Source organism: Podarcis erhardii (genome assembly GCF_964252035.2).
Source record: "Podarcis erhardii genome assembly, chromosome: 6".
Taxonomy (NCBI): domain Eukaryota; kingdom Metazoa; phylum Chordata; class Lepidosauria; order Squamata; family Lacertidae; genus Podarcis; species Podarcis erhardii.
In genome coordinates this window covers 76791030-76811270 of record NC_138510.1, presented here as the reverse complement: position 1 = coordinate 76811270, position 20241 = coordinate 76791030, and the positions used below count along the sequence as shown (strand labels likewise).

At 41.6% G+C, this 20241-nt stretch overlaps 2 protein-coding genes and 1 long non-coding RNA gene across 5 annotated transcripts in view; 1 reads left to right on the top strand and 2 right to left on the bottom strand.

Moving 5' to 3' along the window:
• Positions 1-20241, bottom strand: part of LOC309344064 — a 207222-nt gene that overhangs the window by 56949 nt on the left and 130032 nt on the right. The window lies entirely within an intron of this gene.
• The window catches only part of LOC309343931 (TLC domain-containing protein 4-B-like), a 25904-nt gene continuing 6741 nt past the window's right edge, over positions 1079-20241 (top strand). The window contains exons 1-6 of the mRNA XM_081866171.1: positions 1079-1217; positions 9179-9344; positions 11856-11945; positions 15738-15796; positions 17595-17689; positions 18905-18978. Coding sequence (XP_081722297.1) covers positions 9187-9344; positions 11856-11945; positions 15738-15796; positions 17595-17689; positions 18905-18978 — 476 coding nt within the window. The 5' untranslated portion in view covers positions 1079-1217; positions 9179-9186. The remainder of the gene's footprint in view (positions 1218-9178; positions 9345-11855; positions 11946-15737; positions 15797-17594; positions 17690-18904; positions 18979-20241) is intronic.
• Positions 9334-20241, bottom strand: part of LOC309343957 (uncharacterized protein) — a 27804-nt gene continuing 16896 nt past the window's right edge. For 2 of the 3 annotated variants that reach the window (XR_014157425.1, XM_081866229.1), the window contains one exon: positions 9334-10787. Coding sequence is in view for 1 of the 3 variants with exons in the window: in XM_081866229.1 (XP_081722355.1) it covers positions 10680-10787 (108 nt within the window). In the remaining 2 variants the exon portion in view is untranslated. Of the gene's footprint in view, positions 10788-18997; positions 19189-20241 lie in introns of all 3 variants that reach the window. The other variant, XR_014157436.1, reaches the window with a different exon arrangement.

Below are 20241 nucleotides of genomic sequence, written 5' to 3'. Positions count from 1 at the left end.
GGCCAATACTGTATATAACCTTTAGATGACATTTGAAGGCAGCTCTGTATGGGGAAGCCTTTTAACGTGTAATGTTTTATTATATGTTGGAAGCCGCTGAGTGGCTGAGTCAAACCAGTCAGATGGGCAGGGTACAAACATTAATTAAAAATTATTTATTAGAATTAATAATAATAATAATATCAGACTAGGACTGGTGAGGCTGAGTGTTCTCAGCCTAAACTACCTCACAAGATTGTTGTGAAGGTAAAATGGCAGGTGGTTGAAGGGAATACCATATACCTCAGGGGTGGGTGATGTGATGCCCTTCCGCCAGTGCTGGAATACAGCTCCCATCAGCTCCAGATGGTCAGGGGTGATGGGAGTTGTAGTCCAGCAAAATCTGAAGGGCACCACGTTAGCCACCCCTGATGCACACGGCCTTGTGGAGGAAATATGGGAACCTAAAATGTGGTGACAAATGGGCATAAAACCCCGCCTATGAATCCCAGCTGAATCTCAAACAACAGGGGCGATAAGATTTTTTGTAAGGGTGGGAAACAAGCAGTAAAATTTGGGGTTGGGGCGCACGCATCCTCGACAGTATGGGGAGAGGGAAGCAAAAGAGTCGCCTTCTTCATAATACCTGTGAGAAATCTCCAGGCCCTCCCGGTCAATCCATAAGATGAAATATTTGGGCGGCGGCGGGGGTGTGTGTGGATTTTTCTGAGTCCGTCTCCAACTCCCGCCTCCTGCCCCGTCTCCAAAGGGGGTGGGGGGCGCTTCCCACATCAACAACCCGCAAGCAAGTGCCCTTTGGTGGGAGGCAGGTGGCCGCCTCTGCCGCCTGCTTGCTTGCCTTTTGGAGCCGGCCGGCCGGCGAGGTAGGCTTGCTTCTTGCTTCTTGCCGCGGGCGCTCGGCGGGGGGCCAGGAGGCGGCGGTGAGAGCGGCTGGCTGGCCGGCTTCCCCCTTCCCGCCCTGCGGCAACTGGGAACGTCGAGGCGGCGGCGGCGGTTCGGCGGCCCCTTTAAGGCTGAGGCCGGCGTAACGCGATCCCGCAGTGGGCGCCTGTCGCGGCTGCCGCAGTAGCAGCAGCAGCAGCAGCAGCAGCAGCAGCGGAGGCCGTTTCCGCCGGAGAAAGCCGCGCCGCGTGGGCGTGTGAGGGGCTTTTCCCCCGCCGCAGGGACCCGCCAGGAGGGATGGCAGGGCCGCCCGCCCGGCCGCGGTGAGACTTCAGGTGAGCAGCGCGGGGGGGGGGGGGCTGCTTTTCCCATCGAGAAACGGGAGAAGACGTGTCTGGGCACCGGGTCGTGTGTCGGGCGCGTAGGCCCCTTGCGCGGCGTGTCCGGGGATGCCGCCTTTCTCTCGGCGCGCGCTTCAGGGCGAGTGCTATCGGGCTTATTAAAGGCAGAGGGGAGCCTTCGGGGCGCAGGTGAGGATGCGCGCCAGTCGCGCAGCGCCGCCGGAGAGGGAGGTGAAATGCCGTAGCAACCTTTCCTTTCCGCGCACGACACACACACACACATACACAACGCCCCGCTCCCCAAAGCGTTGTGTGGCTAAGGGAAGGAGGAGAACCTGCAATTGCTGGACCGGGGGCGCGCGGGTGAAAAGGTGAGGGAGTCTCGGGGTGGGTGGGGGAGCGGGGAGTAAGCAAGGAGATCCCTCTTCTTCAGGCCCCTCTTTTCTTTCCTATTCCCGGCACCATGCCTGACTTTGGTTTCATCCCTCTCTTCTGGGGACTGAAAATGGGGCGCTGCTGGAGAAGAAACGAGAAAAGGGCAGGACCAGGAATCTGGTTGAATAAGGACAAAGATAACTGACGCATAGGAGCCAGCGCTTAGGGGACAAGGTCCCTTCTGCAGCCCCAATAAAATATTTGAGGGGGCTGCCCCCCTCAAAAAAGGCGATGGACATTGCCATTCAAATGATGGGTGGGTGCCATGTCATGTGATCAATTGTGTGTGGTGGGGCCCACTTGCCCCTCCCCCATATTTTATTAAAGTTGGCACCCCTGTAAACAAGGAGAGAGGGCCCAGGTACCAACCTCAAATTGAGTGTTAACTGTAGCTTAGGCTGTGCTGCTGTTTCCCTGCTGTGAAAGTGGCCTGTCCGCTTTGAAACAATGCACCAAAGATTCGACCCAGACTTCTTACACTTTAGGACTTCAATGCTTTTAAGTACCGCACAGATTTATTTACATTGGGGGGGGGGGAGAGACCGCTTCCTGGACACTCCAAGTAGTAGCGGATAATGTTGATTACTTGGATCCATTCCAGCCAGATTTCTGACCTGATGTGGGGACATAAACAGCCTCGTCACACTGGTGGATGATGCTAGGAACGGACCAGGTTTGCATGCAATGCTGTTTGTTCTCCTGGATCGCTCAATAGCCTTGGATTCCATTGTCTATGGTTTCCTTCTGGAATTGGGAGTCGTTTCTAGAGTGGCAAGCCCAGAAATTAGGGCTGAGAGACACCTGCTCCACCCTGTGGCCTTTTGGGTGCTTCAGGATTCCATCTTATTTCCCCTGCTTTTCAGTGTCTAAATGAAGCCGTTGACAGAACTGACCCAGAGGTTTGAACTTGTTTATATCATGCCTTTCCTCTGAGGAGCTCATGGTTCTCCCCACTCACATTTTGTACTTGCAGTGTAAAGTAGTTTGGGCTGAGAGTTGATGGTTGGCCTGAGGTCATTCACCTGTTCCTCACTGAATGGGGATTTGAACCTCAGCCCTCACTAGTCTTCATCCAGCACTAAGACTACTACGCTACACGTTAAAAATGAGAGAAGGCACATCCTCCCACTTCCTGCTGGTGTTGCTCAAACTACTATTTACTGCTTCCCAAGTTTGTGCCAAAGGCTGCTGTATCATCACCTGCTTGTCCCAGGGAAGCTGCGGAAGTCTTGAACAGTGTCTGGAGGTAGCATGAGATGGCTAAGGGCAAACAAGCTGGCATTTAGATCAGATAAGACAGGTGTAATGTGGGTGGAGAAATGTGATCTCGGTGAAGGTGTGTGTCACTGGTGTTGTATTGGGTTGCACTTCTTTTGATGGGCCGGGTGCATACCTTGAGAGTGTGACAAGAGGTGTGAAGGCCATGTGATAAGAGCCTGCAACACCAATTCTGCACCAGCTGCACTGGCTCCTAATGCACTTCCAAGCTCAATTTCGAATGCTAGATGTTACCTTTTTAAAAGCCTAAACAGCTTGGGGTCAGGTTATTTAAAGGAGTATCTGCAGCAGCCTTGAAGATTGGCTGTGGAGGCCCTGCTCTTGGATTTACCCGTAAAGTTTGTCAGGTTGTCAAGCCTTGTGGCTTCACAGGAACTGTTTCTGTTTCCCTCGTTACCTGCTTTTAAGTACAGTGGTACCTCGGGTTACAGACGCTTCAGGTTACAGACTCCGTTAACCCAGAAATAGTACCTTGGGTTAAGAACTTTGCTTCAGGATAAGAACAGAAATCGCGCGGCGGAGGCACGGCAGCAGCGGGAGGCCCTATTAGCTAAAGTGGTACCTCAGGTTAAGAACAGTTTCAGGTTAAGAATGGACCACCGGGAACGAATTCAGTTCTTTACCCGAGGTACCACTGTACCCTTTAATAATCTGGTTGTTTACACCAACTTTTTACTGATTCATAATGCGCTTGTAATTTTAATCTTTGCTGTCATTTGATTTCTGGTTTTTATGTGGTTATTACTATGCATTTTATTTTTGAATCTGTTTTATGAGTGTTATTTTGAACTGCCTCGAGAGAATGCCGTAGTTCTCAAAGGCAGTATTTAAATCCTTATCTATTATGTGGTATAATTTAGTGGAGCTGTAGAATACTTAGTGTCTGGTCAGTCAAGCCACACTAGTATTTACGTTTCTGTGTCAAGCCTGTTACTGAAGTGCTGCCTTCAAGTTTCAGTTTTCCAAGTGAGAAAATATTTTCTATCACTGCTGCCATAATTGAGTATTGCCTTGCTGCTTTCTATATACTAATTCCACATGGGTCTTTTGATGCTAATCTCTTACTAGTTTTATATTTGTTTGAATCAATTCGGGGGGGGGACCCTTCTATTTCTGTTTCTTTGTTAATATCATTCTCCTTTGCTCTTCTTATGTAAAAGTCCAGTACAGCTATCTATGTCTATATATGGGTACTTAGGAATAATTTCTACTGGGGCTTACTCTCAGGTAAGTGTGCGCATAGGCTGCTTTAAGGTTTAAAATATATGTGAATTTCTTCAGGAATTATATTGCTTCTAATCCGCAGTGCATATGGAGTTCCCCATAATTAAGGCATCTTTGGGAACCTGAAATGCTGGCGATAAGCAGGTGCTAGGAGATAATGTAAACAAAAATGAATGCAGTGATTATATGGCAAAATGTCTTTTGAATATGGACAGTTTTGGATTGGAGCTGTTGGGATGAATGCCTTTATTTAATTCCTTTGCATGAGGCATAATTATGTTTGGAGAGGAGATGATGGTGCAAAGAAATAATATTTGGGTAGTTTCCTATTTTCTTTGAAACCTGTTTGGTAGGGTACTTCCATTTGACTGGGCAGCGTGTCATGGAATTTTTTCTTGTCCTTTGAACTTTTCGCTCTTGTAATTTTATCCACAGGATATTGCTTCTCTTGATCACATTATCAGTCTGTATTGATGTCTTTGGTTTGGTCATAGCTTATTTGGTTGCCTTTTTCTTAAAAGCTGTGGTATCTCGGAGGGCCTTAGCAGTTTTGGACCAGCCAGTTGCATTCTAAGGGAGATTTGGAATTCAAGTTCTAAGGTCCCTGAGTAAGACTTGTTAATTTTTTTTTAATTCAACAAATTTCTATATTGCAGTAGCTCGGCAGTACTTCAGGGTGATTTACACAAAAAATAGTAGAAAGCAGCCCCCCCCCCCGCCTCCCCTTATTAAAGGGCAACACTGATTGACTGCACCAGAAACTTTGATGAAGTGATACAGCTTCAATTGCCATTAAAAAGTGTATAGTAGCATTTTGAATGGGAGGGGAGTTCCATCACTGGGGTGCCACCACAGGGAAGGTGTCATGATAGATCAACTATGATGGGCCCCCGGAAGTATCGTTCCTACAGATCTCTGGGCCCAGGCAGGTTGATACTGGGACAGGTGTTCCTTCAAGTATTTTGTTCAGGGTTTTGATATGTCAACAGCAACACCTTGAGCTGGGCATAGCAGCAGTAGCAACCAGTGCTACTCTCATAAAACTACTGTTGTATGGTTACAATAAGCCAGCCCACTTGGCTCTTGGGCTGTCACATTCTGTACTAGTTGTAGCTTCTGAACAGTCTTCAAGGGTAGCCCCATGTAGATCACAGGATAATAAACGAAACGAGATGATCAGAGGGTAAGTTACTTTGGTGACTCATGCTGTCTGGGCATCAAGTGGCAATCCTGTTTCTAGGAGTATCCCCAGACTATGAACTGCTCTTTCACAGGTAGTGCAGCCCTGTCTAAAACAGGTTGTTTACCACCTACTCATAGCATAGTTCTACCTTACCAGGATTCATTCTCAGTTTATGTATACACTTAACAGTTTATGTATATATAATCTATGCAAGGACCTTGGGATGGAAACACCTGATTATTGATTATCATTGAATTAGGGTGGGTATGGAAGATGTGTGTATGAGAGATGTTGTATCTATGAAAAGCAGTGGCCAAACTTGAAACGGTATTTTGAAATGGCTGAGTTTGACAATTTCCTATTATCTTTGTGTTTTGTTGCCCCAGGGGAAGTGCATGTTGAGAGGTCCAGAAGTCATTTAGAGGAGAATGGCCATGGACTATTTCAGTACATAAGTCAGGAGTGACAACCTTTACCCACCTAATACTTAATGACAATTCTGAGGCCTCGCCAGTTGGTGAAAATGTACTGCCCAGAATCAGATTTGTATCTCTTTTATTGAGCTGTTTCAGTCTTAGAAGATATGTGACGTGGTTCCTTGTTGCCAAGACCCGTTTCTTGAGTTCCATTATGGTGTTGAAATGCATGCACAAATGTTCAGCTAGATGGCTGTTTTGTAATAACTTATTAGCAAGGCTTGGCCAATTGTTAGCTGTTCGGGTTGCATGAAAGTAGCTCAAAATAATTGTATGATGATATGGAGTTGGAATATTAGGTATAGGTTTAACATTGCCTTTGATTTTTGTGTAACTTTTACAGCCTAATCCTACTCATATTTATTTGGAAGTAAATTTGTCCACCACTACTGGACTCTTTTTGAAACTTAAGTGCAATCCTATACATATCTACTCAGATGTAAGCCCCAGTAAATTCAATAGGACATGCACTCAGGTAAGTATATATAGGGCTGCAGCCTAATTATGCATAGGGTTACAGTGTAACAGTTCATTCATAAGCACTCTGGAACAAAAAATAAAAATAAAAAATGGCTGCTTTTGGTAGCTAGTTAAAAATCTGTGCTTACTAGAGATTCTAAGTGTTAATAATATTTAAAGGTATTACTGTATTCTATATTTTAAAAATGGTACATGTCTAATGTTATTGGTGTAGTGTTGCTCGATAGGATTAGAAATAAGCATTTGTTCAAACAAACAGAACTGGTGCACAGTAAAGGTGCACAGGGCACTAACAAAATAAATTGCCTGTATAGCATCATTTTGCAATTGGGAGAAACAATTCAGAAGGGAAAAAATGTACAGAAGGCTGCTTCTGCACATATATTTCAGCTTCTGGTTTTATGGATCAACAGGAAGCCATTAGTTTAGGGAGAATATTGGTGGCATTAAGAATTTTGCTACTGATTATAGTTGGATAGACCATGACTTTATAGTTACTAAATCAGCCCTTAGTTTTAAAAAGCAGACAGGATCCACTCAGTGACAATTCATGCTAGATCTATGAATTATTTTCAGTTCAATCTTGCCATCAGGTTTGCATGGGGAATTGGCAAAATGGTAAAAACAGAGATAGCTAAAAAGTGGTGCTCTTAGCACAGAATTGATAAGCATACGTCCCATATAAGGATTTGTGCTCCAAACTTTGTTTTATGGTTTTGAATCATATACTTTGAACACAAGCTAAACGCAATCATGTGTGTTCCAGATTTTGTTTGCTTTGCCTAGCAGATTAAATCAATGCACCTTGAAAAAACATTATCTCATTTGTCAACACTCTTTGGAAATTGTTTCTTAATAAGGTCTGTAAATTGCCCCCCAAAGAACCTCATTTGATTTCCTGCTGAAATTAGAAATTGTCTACAGAGTTGTGATCTAGTCTCTCGGGGTTATGGCTAATTAATACAACACTGTTTTGGTAGGCTGCACAGATCATGTCTGTTAAACATATTTAATATAAAGCATAGATACTCTTCCAAGTTATATACTCTGTTTTTTATAGGTCTAAGCCTGGTTCTTATGCTTTTAATCTGCACCAGGGATTTTCAAAGTGTTATAGGGAACCTTGGGCTTTTCTGGAGGTTTATTAAGCTTCACCAATAAGATCAGTAATGGAGGTTCCTTCACATCACTATTGATCCTACCCTGTAATTTACAACCACTCGAGAGTGTTGGGTGTATCCTAGGATGCACTTTCGGTTCATGCAGGACAACATTTAGCTGTATGAAATGTAAACACTCTGTACCTCTAGAACAAATAAGCTTAGAAACTCGGATATATAAGTTAGACACCAAATGGCACCTTAAACCTAGGTTACGGTCGCCACAACGGAATGTCTACTCACCAGGGAGTTGGACTCGCTGACCCTTGGGGTCCCTTCCAACACTACAGTTCTATGATTCTATGATCTCAACAACATCGCTTGCTCTTACAGCAATTCACTTGTCCTAGCATGCAAGGAGGAGGAAAAACACACAGTGGAAATTGAAAATGGTATTAACAATGGACTAAGGCAGAGGTTTTTTAAACCATGGTCGCCAACCTGGTGTCCAGTAATCGCCACGTGGCCACAATTGGACCTGTGCCAGTAGTAAAACGTGCCTGGCACTTGGGGAATTTCGAACACTGAGTCAAACGATGTGTCTCACTTCTCTTGGTTTTACTCAGTGTGCCTTGTTTCATATTCTGCAAGGAAAAATGAGTTACGAGTGTGAGGTGGTCACCAATGGCATTTGGGGAACTCCACTTGTATTTTCCTTGTCCAAACTACATGGGGACAGAGTGATGTGGCTGCAGGCTGTAGGTCTTGGTTTGTGAGCTCTGCTTCTCTCCTAGTTTATGTTCCTGGGAAAGTCTTGTGATTGGCTACTGAGCTAGTATTTTGTCTTCTGTGGCTTTGGGGTTTGTTGCCTTGAATCAGTGATGGCCAAACTTGGCCCTCCAGCTGTTTTGGGGACTACACTTCCCATCATCCCTGACCACTGGTCCTGTTAGCTAGGAATGATGGGAATTGTACTCCCCAAACAGCTGGAGGGCCAGGTTTGGCCATCACTGCCTTGAATTCTTCTTTTTGTGTGAGTATTTTGCTGCCGTTAATTCACATCAGTGTTGTGGGGATACTGGACCTAGCCCTGGAGAAGGATAAGTTTCCAACTAGGGTTGCCATATTTTGAAAAGCAAAAGAGAGGATGCTATGGCGGCCATTCAAAGCAAATAAATGCAATTTGTCCCAAATTTTACCCCCGGAAAAGAGGGCGTGTTCTGGGAAAAAGAGGACACATGGCAACCCTAGTTCTGACTTACCTGGGCACTCCTCTTCAACTCCCTTCCTTTCCCTCCCTTATGCTGTCACAGTTACAACTGTGTAGCTTGCTGACTTAAAGTTATGATGGCACAATGATGACACAGCACTGTCATAACTATTACTTTTGAGTTATCCTGGTGTAGAGGATGTAGTGAAAATCATATCCCTTGCCCAGCTGGCATTACTTGAGAGGTCAGGGCCAATCTGTTTAGTGTGTGTGTTGGTATTAGAAAGGTTTTAAAACTATAGTTGCAATTCAAGAAAGCTGGACTGTGAGCAGGGGACAAAGGTGTATGCAGCAAAAGGTGTTTTTCTTTAGGTAGAGCCCAATCACCCTGCTGGACACCTCCAGGTTTATGCATGCTTGCTTCTCTTCTACCCATGGCTGTTGAGAGTTGTAGCTTCTGTGTTTCATGTTGTTATTTAAATTGACATGATTGTTGCTTTCCTTATACTCCATTGACAATCCATGCCCGAATTAAGGAACTCTCCCCCCCCCCCTTCTTCCCTTAACAGGCTGAAGAATGATGTCTGCCTTCAGTAAACTCAATTTGGGTGTTGCTGTTAGCAGTTTTGCTATATCTCAACTTCTCTTCCACGTGCTCAGTTCTTGGATTTCTGCACGTGTAACTTCTGGTTTTAGCAGTCTTGACCAAAAGAAGAAGATCGAATGGAATTCAAGGTAAAGTTTATAAACAATGGGATACAACTATTAATAGATTTTCAAAAACTTGTAACAATTCAGTTGTGCTTCCTAGCACACTTGCCAAAAGAACATACTGGTACCTCGAAAAATCAATTGATCTTAGTTCCTTTTTTTGGGTACTGTAAAAATATTTGTTTTCTTTACACAAAAGCTGCTTTAGATGTTATATGTTGAAAAGTGAGATATAAATTGAAATAATAAATAAGTACTGATAAATAAATTTGAAATTAAAGTGACTTGAGTTAGAATTTAAAAATATTAATGAACCTTGGTTGCCATTTTGATGCTTTCTTTAACTTTGTTTACATAGTGTGCATATTACTGAGTTGTAGAAAAATATATGTGGTTACTTAGGGGTGCCATCTTATTTACTGGCCCTGCTTCTGTGCTTTTAAGAGCAGTCAGGTTGCATATAAACTAATGTAAGCTTTCTCTGTTACTTCAGTTCCGTACTAGAAAACTTCATCTGCTGAGTGTTTACTGTTAAATGAGCAAAAATGGGCAAAGTAGAAACAGTGTTGTCTTGTCCTAAATAAACTGATAAGAGCACAAGAAGTACTTTTTATGGAATTTAGTAGGAGACTTATAAGGAAATATTGGATGGTATCCTGTTTGCTGATTCCTTGCCTTCCATGAATTGACCACTGAGATGCAGTATACGTTTGTTCTTAATTATGAAAATATATACACCAACTGATTTGTGATAGGCACATCTTGCCTGTGATCCTCCTGCCCCCCACTGCATATATGCATTGCATTTTGTTGCCTAAGTGATATTTTGCAGTACTCTTGTGGGAGAAACCATTATAGCTTTATCAGTTCGCACGGCCCTTTACAGAGTTCAAGAGGACAGGTCCCTGCTCTGAGGAATTTCCGTTTTAAAATTTGACACGGGGAAAATGAACTACTTAGCAATTTATAAAATAGTGCTCTAAATGCATCTTTCACATTGAAAGTATTGCAGTTGAATGTGAGATCTATTTGTGGTGTAAGGAAAAATACTACTCCATATTTCTAAGAGAATATACTTAGTGGTGCGCATCTTTCTCTGTTGGAGTGGTGCCAAATGAATGGATATTGGAAGACTGTTTACCAACTGCCTTTAAAGGAGTGGCATTGCAATAGGCAAAGTTTGTGTTAGGCGTTTCTTAACTGAAGCCCCAAAGTGAGTGGAAGATGTTTGTTCAGTGTTTTATCTCTGAAAACACTAGCAAACAGATGTGTGGTGAACCCACAAAAGTTTCGCTTTCTTTCTGTAAATTTCTCTCTCTGAGCAGGGTTCTTATAGATGACGGTACAATGCACTGAAATCTATGGCTCCATTCCAAAGATTTGCTGGACCTCTGTATTTTCAAAGCTTCTCCTTCGCTTTTGTTCTGGTGATGTGGTCACAGAGCTGCTGTTGGTGCCTCCAATGGCCTGAATGAAAAAGCACACATAGTTTATGTATTAGTGTTAGAGTTATGTGTCATGGTGTTGGAGTTCCTGAATGTGCTAGCTGTCATTCTTAAGTGAAGCTTAAACAACATCAATTCAAGTTTCTGATACCTGATGTGTTAAGCTGGGACAGTTATCTGCAGAGTGTATGAAGCACTTTGAACCTTGGGACACAAATGACAATGGCCAGAGATGGACCTCAGTCTTTCAAATTTCAGCAGCACGCTGTGAGGCCAAAATTTTGTGCCTTCCACCTCTGGTCTTCCATTCTGCTCAATTCTCTACAGTCATAGTTGTGGCGCCCTGTTGTACTCCCTAGACTTGGTGCCCAGTATGGTAGAACTATAGCTCTGCCCTAAATCTGCTTCTGCAATGGCCTTTTGAAAATGAATAGTACAGTGGCACCTCGGGTTACAGGCGCTTCAGGTTACAGATGTTTCAGGTTACAGACTCCGCTAACCCAGAAATATTACCTCGGGTTAAGAACTTTGCTTCAGGACGAGAACAGAAATCGTGCAGCGGCGGCGCAGCAGCAGCGGGAGGCCCCATTAGCTAAAGTGGTGCTTCAGGTTAAGAACAGTTTCAGATTAAGAACAGATCTCCAGAACGAATTAAGTTCTTAACCCGAGGTACCACTGTATATAATAACAGGGAACCCCCTTTTTTGGTGTTATCCTACTCTTTGTTTGTAGGGAGCTTGGTAGCTAAGGTCTCCCTCTCTCACTATGAAGTAAACTAGATAATGGCCTGCAATGGGTGAGTTCTTTGAAACTCATATCTGCCCAGCTTTTGGATGGCATTGCCGTATAATAATAATAATAGTTTCCTACATGCAGAACAAGCACTTTGTAACATTCTAATGTAGGTGACTCTCAACTCAAAACTATTTTCCTTGGATACTATTTTGCAATCTGTATTAATGGCAGGCTTTTCTGATTGAGGTTTAAATACTTTGAGAATTTCTAGAAGCATATAATTGTTGCACCCAGCTCCCCCAATTTTAAATCCAGTTCATTCCTAATTGGGTTGTGTTTTTTCTTTTCTTTTCAGGACGGTATCATCATTCCATGCCTTGTTGGTTGGAGTATTTTGTTTGTATATTTTATTGTACGATGAAGCTGTAAATGCTGACCATGTTTGGTAAGGCACATTCTTGCTTGTAAATCTCCTCTCCCCTTTTCCTTGCCCCACTCAACTGTTCCATTGCTCTTCACTCTGCTAGTCAAATTATTTCCAGGCTTAATTTAAAGCATAAGACATTTACCTCTACCAATTGTACAGAAGTTCTAAAATGTTGTTTCTTATTTGTGTTGGCTATAATGTGGAGAAGAATTCTGAGGCTCTGGATTATCAGAGTTGCTTATTGAAGTTGCCTTTACAGTGATAAAATTCCTGTAAGCTTCCTCACTGATACCATCATCACCACCTTCTGTCTGAATAAATACTGTTTACCGCTATGACCATTGTTTACCCAGGTATTTCATGGCTGAAGGATGCTGCTCCTGGCAACCATGAGACCGCTGGATAAGAGAATGTTACAATGCCTTTTTGTGTGTGTTTTGCTTGTGGATGTGTTTGCTGCCCTGGGCTCCTTCAAGAGGAAGAACGGGATATAAATTTAATAAGTAAATAATAATAACATACCACAAATAAAACGTGTGGATGAGAACTCTGTGGCAGCATTAAGAATTAGACAGCCAATACTGTGCATACTTTTTCTTAATAAGGTGCTGATGCAGGTAGCTGAGGTTCAGCATGGTTTGCTGGTATAAACTCTGCATGAAATTATAGATCCCTTTTTCAGAATCTCTGTTTGAGGCCACTTTGCTTCCTAAAACGTTTTGTAAAGATGACACAAAGCATTGCAAAACGAGGGTGGTCTTTCTAGAAAATTAATGTTGGTATTGATCTTGCATTTCCACTGAAAAGCAGCACAAGAAAAATGTGGCTAGTTGCTATTGGAAGCAACTCATTGGATTGTGTGCTATGTGTTCCCTTTACCTGCTCTTAATTCCATCTGGGGAGCATTACAATAATAATGGGTTAGATTTCTGTACAGGGGATGGGGGGAGGACTTACCAGATTTCAAATATATTGAGTAAGAAACTGACATAAATCTACTGACATAAACTTTCTTAAATGCCTGATTATTCAGGGAGAGAACTAGTTTCCTTTGTTAGAATAGGAGTTCTTTGGATGAGCTTTGAAATAGTTTCTATCTTCAGTTGCCTGTGATTTAGCTAGCATTTGGGGGAATAAGAAGGTTTAAAGGCTATATTAAGTTATTCTTTCAGCAGCATCTATTTGTCTAATGCAGTAAAAAGTGCCTGATTCTTTCTCCACCACCGCTACTAAGTTTTTAATAGCAAATAAAATGTAGGATTCCACTTCCTTTGAAGATAAAATTGGAGCTTCTCATTAATTTTGAAGCTTCAAGTTTTTGTTGCTGGTTTTGAGGCGTACAGTGGTGTGTACAGAAATAATTCCCTTCTGAATTCATATTTTCAGCTAATTTGTGGAGTGGGACATTAGTTCTTGGCACTGCAGTTTGTATGCCTTATCTGCATATGTCTGCTGAGTTTCGGTTTGTTCTCATACTTTCCTTTTTTAAAAAAATAATCAAGCAACAATTGCCAGCAATCTGTGCAAACATCTTCACAAGAAAATTCAGCTACAACTTGCTGTTGGCTCGCTATCATGAGAATCAAGGTGAAATGTAATTCATGATGGGCAGAGCAATCTAAGCCCTCCCTCCTTATGCTGGGCTTGGGGGAGAGAGCTGAAATGAATGGAGGTATCCTTCTGTCCAGCTTTCCCAGGTAAGCTGGTTACTGCTGGAGTAACACTAGTGTCACTTTGTGCTCACTTCCCCCTTCTCCACAATGTGTGTGTGTGTGTTGGGGGAAGACTGCCTGTAAGATCCATGCTGGCAGCAGCCTGTAGCAAATGAGGTGTTGTGAAAGTGATGAGGGAATGAACCACCCTTTATATTTTGGTTCCCAATCCAGGCCTATTTGTTGCTCTCGGTTGTGCACAGCAGTCTGCTTGCTCCCTTCCATCCTGGCTGCAGATGCTGTGATGGCCCCACAGCTCTGTACATCCCTGCTGTGGGTGTTGGATTGCAACCGAAACCTAGGATCACTTTTTTTAAAGTGAGCACATTGTTTTAAGTGGAAACAAATTTCCTTCTACTTATTAGGCCTAAATAGTTTTATACAATTTACATTGATGCAACGTTTATACACTGTTTAGAACCTGGACACATGTCATGTGGTCTATCTACGATTGGAATTCCCTTTGCACACTCCTTCTGATGTTTAGTACAGCAAGAGTTTGCCTTCCATTTTTTGATTAGTCCGCCATGGTTTGATTTTAGTTGACTTTATGACTGATGATAAACACTGAAACGCTGATGAAATTGAAACGATATTGTATGATCATGGTTTAAAATTTGCCTTCTCCCTAGAGAAGGCAGACTTAAGCTCCAAAGTCAGTTTATGAAAGATTTTCTTTTTTAATTAGGAACTCTTTCTTGCCATTTGAGAATTGGAACAATTAGAGGCAAATATAATTAAGTCTGGGAAATTGCAATCTAAATGTAGGTGAAAATTACAGAGGAATGACAAGCATGCCACAGCCACTTTTCTTCCTTTTATGTTGGCTACATTCTTCAGGTAAAAGGTTGCAATGAAGATTCACAAAACTTAGATTTATTTAAGGCTCAAATATAGGTCTTACATTAATTTGAAGCCTAATCCTCTGTCTTGTCTATCAGGTTCATATGTTGCATCACTGGGGATCATTGTGTACATGTGAGATATATCTGTAGTGTGTCTTTCATAAACTCCTCATCATTCTCAATTGCTTTTGCCTGGCCAGAATGTGTCCTTGAAGTGTGATAATGCCTTTTGCTTGCCAGGATGAAGGATGGAGAGATTTTGCAGGAGGGTGTATGTCCAGCCTCAGACTTTTGTGAGGCTGGAATGTGACTCTTTCTGCATCTGTTGCTCCACCCATTTTTACCTCTGGCCCCACCTATTCCTGGCATGTAGCCCCTGCATTTGTTGCAGATTTGTGTTTTATTGTTTATGCAAGTAAAGATGAACTACAAAGACAGGATAAAATAGCTTTTGACTCCCTGTGTCTCTTCTATGAGACAAGCAGGGGATTGTTTTGTACTATCAAACTGTATTAATAAAAAAGTTTTAAAATTTGAAAAAAAAACAAAAACAAAAACAAAAAAACCCCAAATGTTTGCCCATGCAGATAAATGGCTCTTGGGCTGAAAAAGCTTCTCCATCTCCATTTTCATCTATACATCTAGCCTAATCAGTGAAGGTTAGGAAGCAGAAGACAATCTACCATTTCCTGCGTACAGAGTCGCAACCCATCCAACCCCCATAAAGGGTGGCGGTGGCGGCAGAAAGATTGACAGACTGGTTTGGCCATCAGTCAGTAATAGATTAGCATGTTGCTTGTTGGCCCCATAAAAACTAGCAAAGCAGCAGAAAGGAAGAGAAAAAATGTCACAGAATGGCTCTGAAAACCATTGGTATAAAGAGGCCAAAATCGTGTTCTATGGGTTGTGTTCTATGGCTTGCAAGTGAACAAGACTAGAGAGGCCCAAGTAGTTTTACTTTTTCAGTGAAGAGTGAAGAGTTTCTCCATCTTCCATAGTCCATACTCTTAATAAGCAATTTGTTGAAGAGCTGCTACTTTACCTTTTTGTCATCTGTCACGGTTAGTTAAATATTTCTTATTTCCTACACCATCCCAAATTGTGTGGGAGGGTAGAAAAGGGGGCATGAGGGCAGGCAAGGTGTTTTTCTGGGGCAAGGAGGCAAATATTTCCATATGTGTTAACTAATATACATATATGTAGTTGTCATGCACGTGTTATAACTTTTGCATCCTTTGTGTCATTGTTTATAGGGGTGAGCCTTCTACAGTGCAACTAAACCTTGCTATTACTTCAGGCTACCTCATTTCTGGTAAAGTATACAACGTTATTTGTAAAGTTTGTTGTAACTTGCACCATGCACAACTTAACTTTTTACAATAAAAATATTTACCAAGGTATTAGCCTTTAGGAAACCCTGTTTCTTAGAAAGCAGAATTCACCTTCCTTGCCTTTTGTGTTGGCGGGGGGAACATGCTGGTGGGAAATACGATTATATGCTTACTGACAATATTGTAATGTTGTAAGCTTATAGTTCCTCTGCCAGCTTCTAATACTCCAAGGCTGAATACAGCCAGTCATTCCTCTGAAGCAACAGGAATTACCCTCCCCTCCCCCCTTCCCCACTGCAGTAACCCTGATCTGGCACCAGTAATTTGATAACTGTAGCAATGCAACGAAAGGGAAGAGAAGCTAACTAAACCAGATGGCAAGCATCTTCTGGTCGGTTCAGTTTTGTTCCTGTGAAAGTTGAACCTCTTCCCCCCTGCCCCCTGTCCATCTTAAAGGGCTGCAAAAAATGCATACGTGAATATGCATCTTTTCTTTTGGGCCCTAAAACTTATGGCAAAACCAAAAATAATTTTCAAAAGTGCTTTCGGCATTGTGGGGTGGGATTTATTATTAACTGTGGATGCTGTGCAGGGGTAATGGATAGCAACATCCAAGCAACCATATGGAATTTGAAACAACTTTAAAATTGGCTTGATTATTTATACCTGATGTTCATATTAGTGGGAAGCAGCACTGTCATATGATTAGGTGCTACAATCCAGGCTTGGGGCTCTATTTCCTGATGATATGCTGGAAACTATAACCCTTATACCACGAAAAAGGGTTGCAATCTATTTTATAGCTGCCCTTTGCCAATCCTTCACTTTTCTGATTGTCAGTAGTTTGACTGGTGTGCCCTCTCTCTGGAGATGCCACTGCAGTGGGATGTTTGGACTTGGTTTTTTTTAATAGATTGCATTAAATATATCCCCAATGGAACTGGCAAGTAGACTATTATTATTTTATCATTTTAATTGATTTATACCAATATCTATCTAGTGGCTCTGTTCATGGGTGCTTTCAGTTTTATTCTGTGAAAGGAGGAAAGCTCAGCACGTTCGCTAAAAATGTCAGCAGCACATGAAGCATTTTCCCCAGCATAAGATTGAAATCCCCTGTACACTTTATATTGCAAGTCCTCAGTTTCAGTGCTATGACCTCCTAAGATTTCTTAAGGGAAACTACTATTGTATTCAATTTCTGCAACAAAATTATTCAACTCTCTGGTGCAGAAGTGCTAAACTTGAACAGCCTACCCGATAATTTGCATGTGCGCGTTTTGAGACAAAATGGTGAACAACATAAATGCCTTCCAGGGCTGGTCCTATCCACACATACACAAAATCTACCTGAAACAGTGGACACCTGCATTCAAGTCAGCACATGGCAGCAACATGGGAGTCATGGGAAAGCTTTGACAGGCTAAGTATTGTATAATGGCTACTCATGGAGAAAGGGTTTTATATAGCGTTGCTTAGGATGAGGTGCCGCATTGCTGTGTCACCATGCTATAGCTTGGCACTGGCTGGTGTGTATTGCAGACAGAGACACCAAACACTGTATTTATATTTCTGCTCTCAGCTTTCACTTCAGGAATTATTACAGATTGTTTGTAGCATAGATTAGAAGCATTGTCACTTGCTGAGTATTTGCATGATTTGATACCTATTTTAATTCTTCTTCCTTGCCCCCAAATGATTGTCTATTAAATGCTTTAAGATGAAATACAATGATTGAAGAAAATTACTGAGCCTTTCATTTTTCTCTCTTTCTTTTAGATTTGTTGCTTATTATTTTCTACTGGAATGCGATTGGGGATATATATTTTGTAATTCACCATTTAGTAGCTCTGTATGCTTACTACTTTGTACTGGTGAGTGCTGTATTGTTTTTGTAATAGCAGAGCAAGGAGCCATGTGGGATTCATAATTTGAACGTTATTAGTCATTTATAGAGTGCCATCCATGTGCATGGTGCTTTCTAAAGAATGAAAGGAGAGGTCCCTGCCCTAATGACAGAAGAAAGGGGTGGCAATGGGGGTGGAGTAAAAAAGTGAGGGATATTAAAATATTTGGGCCACACATACTGAGTTATAGGAAAATTTGGGGTCTAGGGGATCATAGCAATGTCTTCACAGAAATATAATTTTTAACAAATTTAAAACTTGCACATTACATAGCGTCTAACTGTTCCAGCAGCCAGTGTAAATATTTAAGCAGAGTTGTAATATGTTGATGGAACCTCACTCCTGTCAGCAGTTGTGTTGCAGCTTCCTATTTTTCAGGTGGCACCAGGGACCCAGTTACTTGGATTGGCTCCTCTTTGGTTCAAATGCCAGTGTAGAGAGCCTTTAGAAGAGGCATTGATGAGGTTCAGATTTGGTAGTTCTACTCTGTTATTTGTGTACCCTTTTTTTTTTTAACTTGTTTGTAACTAACTAACTAATTTCCCTCATGATTCAAAACTTCTTTTCTACAGAGCACAGTCTTATTTGGGACGATGTGCTGACAGTTTAAAAAAATTATGAGCAACCGGAATGTTTGTAAGCATTACATAAGAGCTTAGCAGCAGAGCCAATGGCAAAGGAAGGCTCATCTCCATTAGCTGAAGCCAGAGCTCTTGCAAACAAAGCTACAGAGGTCTCTGATAATGCAACTTGTTTCTGTTGAGTATGTGGTTTTGTGGGTTAATGGGTAAAGCTACAATTTTGTCAGCAGATCTTAATTTCATATCTCATCTGATCCTTCTTGAACCATTTCAAGTACCCTAAAAGGTTACCAACCTGGGTTTGACCTTTCTAGAAGATATAATTCAGTTTTGAACGTTATACAATTTTAACAACAGAATGCAAGGTGCATTAAGTACTTGGTGTACATAGGTGGTGTGGGAACCAAACTGAGGGAGTTTAAGCACTTTTCTAAAGTGTATTCTGTTTAATTATGTACATTGAATTTGGCATTTTGTAGAAATATATATAGTTTATTTCAATTTGTATATTTAATCTTGTATAATATTTTTTTCTACTGCTTTTCTGAGACTTTCTCTCTCTCTCTATATTTCTGATTGTGATAATGCTTATTTTATCTAGGAAAGAGGACTGCTGGCATACTTTGCTAATTTTCGTCTGCTTGCAGAAATATCTACCCCTTTTGTGAATCAGCGGTAGGTGACATTTTCTTACATTAATAAGCTGTTCTTAACTTGCCTGTTGCCAAGAGTATGTATTTCAGGGACTACACAGCAAGACCTGTGTTCAGGTCTTTGCTCCGATACGGTTCATTCAGCAGGTAGTATTCCAGTCCATATCAAAGTATATTAGAAATGGCAGTAGTCCACTTCAAAGGGTTGTTGTGAAGGCAAGCATGTTACAGACTGTACAAGAAAACAAACTTTGGGGAGGCATCCAAGTAAGTTATACTCAGAGTATGTCCATTGAAATTCATATTATTATTTAGGCTATTGTTTTTATTCAATCTTGTCTTACTAGTTTCCAAACACAAATGTTAACGGTAGTAGCCATTTTATATACTTCTAGCATTCCTAAGTTTATTTTATATTTATTCCACCTTTCCTCCCAAAATTGCACAGGGAGGAAAGCAACAAAACAGCAAAACTACACCCACAATGTTTTAAAAACATGTGAAAACATTTTAAAACAGTCCCATATCCTCACAGTTAATAATTTCAAGGTACAGTATATTTCAGCCATCAAATGCTGGGGTGAACAGGTATGTTTTTAAATTCTTCCTGAATGTTGATAATAAAGAGAGCCAGCCACAAGGACGAGAATTTCATAAATGGGAACTACTTCCAATAAGGCCCTGTCATGGCACCACCAACAGGGCCTCTGCAGCTGTTTGTAGGGCTGAAGATTGTTGATAGTGGGGGAGACACTCTTTTACATACAGATAAATTATTTTTGTTAGCCTATCAGAGCAATGAGGAACATTTTTAAATAGTGAAGTATTAACTTTCTTAATAAAATTTTGCTTTGTATCATTAAATTTCCCCCTTTTTGTAACTGGCATAAATCCTCTCAAAGCTGCTACGCAAAATAATGTTACCAATTACCAATTTTCAGCCAGTTTTCATTTCTAAGCAAGACTACTTTTAGTCACATAAACTGAGGAATCTTTACATACAAGATTGGAATTCCCTTATACAAGGATACTTGAAATCTACTCAGTAAACTGATACAATTTTGGCACTTGTATTCATTGTCAGGTGTTGTGTATGTGCATCCTAATCTTTTGCAAGGTATAGCCTAATTTTTTCTCTCCTGGTGGTGCTTTTTGTTAAACCGTCACTTTGATAAATTTTGGCATACATCAAAGGTTTCAGTCAAAATCTATCACAAAACATGAGCAGCCTGAGCATTAACATGGCTGCATTTACACATTCCTGGTCAGCCGTAGTTTGGTTTAC